Raw genomic sequence first — 6,912 nt, 5'->3', positions numbered from 1 at the left:
TAGTTTTAAGAATCATAATATATTTTGTATTAAAATACAACTATAGTAGATACAACTATATTTGTACATACAGAATTCAAAGACATACATGTATATACATGTAAATACATTGAATATATTAGAATACATACTACATGAATGCTGGCAGAATATTAGAGTAGTCTTGACTGAATATAGGATACAACTTCCATTGCTACCTTGAAATATATACAGTTAAATACCTTGTACCATGGATACATATAGGAAACAGATACATAAATAAAAGGCAACTTACAGTCATTCGTGTAGACATTGCCTCATTCAAGGTAAGCATCTCCTAGTATTTTTTCCCAAACTTTGTGTATGTATGTAGAGTTTATTTCCGATTGCTGCAATTCCAACGTCCGAACATTTTCCTAACTTCTTCGAGGAAGTCGTATATTGGCAATTCCCTTGCTGACACAAGTGCGGCATTGATTGACTCGGCAATATTTGACGTCATTGTCCATTCCCTGTTGACAGGTGCATACAACCTAGCCCATTTTTCGTATCCAGCTAACTCCAAGTATTCCTTCACCCTAATATCTACCTTTTCTACCTTCTCCATTAGACTGTCAAACTCAGCTTGTGTGTACGCTTTTGCCATTGAGAAGTATATCTCGCTCAACTTTGAATGACTCTTTTTGAATTTCTTATATACGTTGTTCCAAAGATGCCATATACAAGCAAAATGTGGTACAGTTGGATACACTCTTGATACAGACTTGATGATACTTTCGTTCCTATCTGAAACGATGCACATGCTTTCCCTCTCACCATATGCTTCCTTGAATTGCTCAAAGAACCACGTCCAAGCAGCATCGTTCTCTGAATCAATAACACCATATGCTAGTGGAAGTATATGACCTGTAAATAAAATTGCATACATACTATAAATATGTATTTCAATATTTACTGTGCAGTAATATTATAATATTTTATTATAACCAACATACTCACCTGCACCATCCAAAGTGCTGGCCGAGACGAAAGTCCCAGTGTAATACGATTTTAAGTGGCTTCCATCCACAACCACAATGGGTCTACATTGATCGAACCCCTTTATAAAGGCATACAAGGATATATACACATACTTGAACTCATTTTGTGGGGATTTTACCATTCTAATGTGCGAACAAGGATATGTCATGTTCATTGTATACAAGTATCATGGTAATTTATTGTATGAATCAGCCGGTTCACCCCTCAAAAAATTCATTGCCTTTTCTTTAGCCCGACATGCCAACATGTAACTAACATCGACACCTAAATCAGTTTTCACATCATCAATGATATCCTTTGGGGTGTATTTCCTCTTATGATTTGTAAGCTTGGGCCTAATCATACCACCTATAAGGCTGCTACTTGCCTGACGTTGCTCATACACCTTATCCTTCAACGGACATGTATGCTTATCATTGAACTCTCTCACTTTGAATAATTGTGATTTGTTAATGCTAGAAGCCTTAAACCTCCATTCACAATCTTCGCACATACATAATAATGCATTGCTGCAAAGAAGTTATAATTAAACATATGATCAGCATAAATACTTACAAAAAATACACTCATATACATTTGAATATATTATTGCATCTATATATACATATAGAGTAGCATACAACACAAATATATACAGTGTTATACATTTAAACATGGCTGAATACACCTAGATGTATAAGCATACATTTTAATACAACTAATACATTTAATAAAAAACAGTTAGAGCCACTATAATCCACAAGAATACATGTATTATTAATACATAAAAAATGAAACAAGAACAGTTGTGAAGGTCAAGTAACCATTCACAAATACAGCTAAATACATATACATACAGTTTGATTTTACATTCAATTCTGTACTAGCGTAATGCTCCACAACAATTCATGTATTATTAATACATAATAAATAAAAATGCATAACAATATATGTCAAGTAAAATTTCATAAATACAACTAAATACACCTGCATACACTTTACAAATCCAACCAGAAATACAATATACAAAAATATTGAATACTTAAGAATACTCAAACCTGATTGCATTAGACATATCAACCCGGAATTGAAACCTTTCTGATATAGCGTAATGCTCCATCACCTCTTTCAATGTAGCTTTATCCTTATATACTTGTCCAACCATAATCTCCCTTTGATTTATTTTTGAAATTATAAAATCCTTGTCCAGTTCGAACACCCCAATTGGTTCGCCTAAATTTACAACATCAAGGGCAAGGGTATCATCTGTATCGAAATTATACCTTTGAACTGCTTCTTCCATTTGGACAATGTCGCCTTGAATTAAACTACCTCCGGCTACAACTTCTTTGTCAATTGTTGTTATGCACAAAGGATACATCCCGAATTCTCTGTTCTCTTTTTTCAACTCTACATACACCCTAAAACCCATATCATTGTGTATTTCCATTGGCGTGCAATTTCCTTCTACTTTGTAATGAATTTTAATGGTCTTTGAGCTCAAATTTATGTCTAGTTGCTTAGAAATTGACGCGACCACATCATTATACGACGCATACTCCTTTACCAGTATTCCCTCAATCGAATAATCGACGTAGTTACTCTCACTGTTCCACTTTCCAGAATGGCGCAATAACACTGTTAACTTGCCACATGCAAAATTGAATTTAAACGTATTTATGTATACAATTTTATCAATCTCAATTTTTCTTGGTTGAAAATTGATTTCTACGAACTGTAAAAAAAAGAACATGAAAAGAAAGAAGGGAGAATTGAAAATCGATAGAGTGCTCTGTTTTTGGATACTTTCGGATGGAAAATCTTTGATGGAGAGGAAAATACCGATTATGGGTGATATAATTGTGTTAGTTGAGTTATATTAGGAGACTATTTGCTAGATTGATTTTCTTTCCGTTTTTAATCAGTTGAAAGGTCCCATTTTTAAGGAATATACGTTACTGTATTCAATGATTCAACTCTTGAATACAGTTGAATACAACATCTTATTAACTGAATTTCCATGATTCACGCCTCTTTTTTCTAATGTATTCAAGAATACAGTAATCTAAATACATCTTAAAACATCTAAAAACGTATCTACAGGCTATAATATAGAAAATGATATCTATAGATAGCTAATTACCACTAAAAGATAGTGCTTTATGAAAATTTCTCAAGGGCAAAATTTCGAACAACTAGACCCCTACTTTTCAATTTTATAACCCATATTTCAATTTATAATCAACTAGCCCAAAAATAATAGGCTAAGGTTCAATAACCAACTCCAATAAATTGTCAAAATTACTATTTAATTTTTTAAAAAGATTGCTCAAGCTTTTAAGTTAATTTTCGAATCAACAATTGTAACTCAAATATTAGTTCAACAAATCAAATCCATTTGAATGGTGAAAACAAGATTTTTTAACAAGCTTAAATATGTGTGTTTAGATTCCGAATTTGATTTTGTGAGAAATTTAGAGTGGGTTTTATTTTTTGAACTCCTTTTGATATTTTCAATCAATTGGAACAACACCCAATCCAAACAACTAACAAACTCAAAAAATTCTATTTTCGAAAGCAAAGCTTTGAATAGCCTTCAATGGTGGACTTCTACTCTTCAATTTTCTTACATTGCAACCAGGTGACACATGGGGAGAAGCAGTAATGGCGGACGACCCCTTTAAGCATATGTAGAAGATGTGAGAATAAACGAGAGTGAAAGCAATGGTTGTAAGAACACAAATTTAACTCCATAGCTTTTAGAAGTAATGATTGTAAGAACACAGATTTTGAATTTGCTAGTGCTTTCAAAATATGTACAACATGGGCTAGGTTGGATTAAACTTAAAAACATGGGCTATTTTTTGTTATGGTGTGGTGTCAAGTGTATTTTCTTGTAATTCTTTCTTCGGAAAAGGGTCTAATTTGTCCCTGTACTATGATAAATTATAAATTATCCCCCATTATACTATTGGGCCATAAAACTCCCCGCCGTCTTACTATCCTAACACATGTATCCTTAATTAGACGGAGGTGGCATGTGGCACGCATCCGTGCCCTTTTTACATCTGGGCACATTAAGCGACCCGCTCCACTAAACCCACATACCCATAACCCGTAACCCAAACAAATCTGGCTTGTGCATAAATCTGGAAAACTAGCTTTGTTCTTCCATCTTTGTTGATTCTTGCTAAAAATTTCCAACCCAACTTCATTAAATCTTCACAAAATTTGTTATAATTTAAGATATAAGCTCCCTAAGAGATCCCCAACAAAATCCAGTAACACCCCCTAGAAAATAGTTCACATTTTTAAAACCCATTTTTGAGCTAAGCTTCAAAGCTTTCTTCAATGGAGTTCTAATGGACTTTTAGCTCTTGCTTCACGTTCCAGCTTTCCAACAATATGTTCTAAATAATAATTTCAAGAAGAAACGCAGCTCAACTCTTTCATAATTCATACCCGACGCTCTTGTTTTGTAATCTCAGTTTTCAAACTCTTTACAGGTCCGGCTATGGAGGTCACGAATTATTCAAACTGTACGCTCTACATTTTGGATCTGATTATAAAGCTTCTTTTCTTATTTACATTTTCCGGCATTCCCAACTAATTAAAATTACAGAATCCCACAAATAACAGAATCATAGTAACTAACTCAAACCCAAAAAAAATATCTAAAAAAGTTACACTTGAATTAACCATTTATCCTTTTGAAGCAATCTGACGAGCTTTCCCACTTCAAACAAACCTGGCAGCGGAAATGAAGCTTCATTTATTTGGGTTACAGGTTATGGGTACGGGGGGTTCGTGGAGCGGGTCGCTTAATATATGCCAGATGTAAAAAGGGCACAGTTGGGTGTCACGTGTCACCTCCGTCTAATTAAGGATACATTTGTTAGGATAGTAAGATGGCAGGGAGTTTTATGGCCCAATAGTATAAGGAGGTATTGAGAGTTGAGATAGTAAAATGAGGGTATTTTAGTCATTACTCATACACACAAGCGAGAGGCATGTGTAAGTCGGTTATTTTGGTTAAATATTGTTCCATTCTCTTGTAACAGAGATTAACAAAATGAAATGAATTCCTTCTTCTTCCTTCTTCACCTTCTTCTTCTCTGAATTCTCTAGAACCTAGGGTTTAACCTTCCATGCAACTCCAATTCTATCATGGTATCAGAGCAGGTGTTGCAATCGAATTGAAATTCTGCAAGATCTGAACATCGAACACTAATTAGAAGCTTCGATTTCATCAGCCATGGGGGAAACAGAAAATACAGGACATATCCCAATTGATCACAATAATCCTCTGTTTTTAGCAGCTACAGATACACCTGGAGTAGCTTTGCACGATATTAAGCTCACCGAACCTGAAAATTATGGTTTGTGGAGTAGATCGATGCGGATGGCACTTTTGGTGAAGAACAAGCTAGGTCTCATAGAAGGAACTTGCTTGAAAAGCTCTTACAAAGGAGAATTGGCAAATCAATGGGAGAGATGTAATGCCGTTGTTCTTTCATGGATAGGACGTATTGTATTTGCAAAATTGCAGCCGAGCATCATTTATGATTCAAATGCAAAAACAGTATGGAAGGAATTCAAGGAGAGGTTTGATAAATCTAATCTCACTCGTTTTTACCTTCTTTGGATACAAATTGGATCATTAAAACAAGGAACTGATTCTGTAACATCATATTGTACGAAAATGAAAGACCTCTAGGATGAGATTGACCTATTAGTTCCAGGACCTGGTTGTGACTGTGAAGAAACTAGACCTTCCATTGACCAATTTAAGAATCTGCGTTTATTACAGTTCCTAGTTTGGCTTAATGAAAGTTATAGTCAGGTGAGAATTTAGATATTGCTTAAGACACCAGTATTGACTGTAAATCAAGCCTATGCTTTGGTCATTCAAGAAGAAAGCCAGCGTGAAATAAGTGTGTTTGAGATAAATAGGGAACCTTTAACTATGATGGCAGAACAAAATCAAGGATATAAGGGTAAGAAGATTGGGATTGTTTGTGAACACTATGGGTATAAAGGGCACCTCAAGGAAAACTGTTACAAAATTATAGGATATCCTCCTGACTTCAAGAGCAAGAAGAAACAACAAGGACAAGGAAATAGAACTTATGCTAACATGGTGACAGAAGAAACTAAAAGCTCATTTCAAGGCCAACAGATGGGACAACTGTTCACTGAAGGTCAATACAAACAGATACTGGAGCTTCTAAACAAAATACCTGCAGGTGATTGTCATACACTAATGACAGGTATAACCACATTGTTGTCTGATGCATCTTTACGTGAATGGGTAGTAGACATAGGAGCATCTCACCATATCACATGTCATAAAGAAATTTTATCTAACATAGAGAACATTGAGCAACACAAGAATCATAGAGTGCAGGTTCCAACAGGTAGCAAATGTTCAGTAACACACAAAGGAAATACTTCAATTCTACAGGGATATGAACTAAAAGATGTGTTGTATGTTCCAGATTTTAAGTTCAATCTATTGTCAGTTTCCAATTTGACCAAGGAGCTGCTGTGTTGTGCTCTATTCTTCCCTGATTTTTGTGTATTGCAGGGCCTTTACAATGGGAAGGTGATAGGGATTGGTAGAGAGAATTGTGGACTTTATATTCTGAAATGGAGAGACAAGCCAGTAGCAGCATTGGTCACAAAAGACACTGATGAGTGCAATCTTTGGCATATGAGATGGGGACATCCATCAATAATGGCAATGAAGCATATTCCTGCCTTGAAGAATAAAGTAGTGGATAGTTTACGGCATAATTGTGAAGTATGTCCTTTAGCTAAGCAAAGTAGATTGAAATTTCCTCTCAGCAGCAGTAAGACTGAGTGTATTTTTCAGCTTATTCATCTTGATGTTTGGGGTCCTCACAAGCTGCC

General features: G+C 35.1%; 1 protein-coding gene across 1 annotated transcript; it reads right to left on the bottom strand.

Moving 5' to 3' along the window:
* Window positions 1-355: 355 nt before the first annotated feature.
* On the bottom strand, window positions 356-2,449 carry LOC109220295. Its single transcript, XM_019384762.1, has 4 exons — window positions 2,058-2,449; window positions 1,241-1,529; window positions 979-1,078; window positions 356-885 (listed from the first exon to the last, which is right to left on the bottom strand). The coding sequence occupies exons 1-4, from the start codon at window positions 2,447-2,449 to the stop codon at window positions 356-358; spliced, it is 1,311 nt and encodes a 436-aa protein (XP_019240307.1).
* Window positions 2,450-6,912: the final 4,463 nt, after the last annotated feature.

This window comes from Nicotiana attenuata, unplaced genomic scaffold, assembly GCF_001879085.1.
Source record: "Nicotiana attenuata strain UT unplaced genomic scaffold, NIATTr2, whole genome shotgun sequence".
Lineage (NCBI taxonomy): Eukaryota > Viridiplantae > Streptophyta > Magnoliopsida > Solanales > Solanaceae > Nicotiana > Nicotiana attenuata.
The sequence above is the reverse complement of the archived record's forward strand: the minus strand, read 5'-3'. Positions and strand labels throughout refer to the sequence as shown.

Excerpts from the sequence above, each read along its gene's own strand:
- LOC109220295 (XM_019384762.1), bottom strand. The coding sequence starts at position 2,449 with ATGGAAATACACAATGATATGGGTTTTAGGGTGTATGTAGAGTTGAAA. Across the intron at positions 1,530-2,057 it reads GATATGTCTAATGCAATCAG|CAATGCATTATTATGTATGT; the intron begins GTTTGAGTATTC and ends ACTTCTTTGCAG. Across the intron at positions 886-978 it reads CAGCACTTTGGATGGTGCAG|GTCATATACTTCCACTAGCA; the intron begins GTGAGTATGTTG and ends TTTTATTTACAG.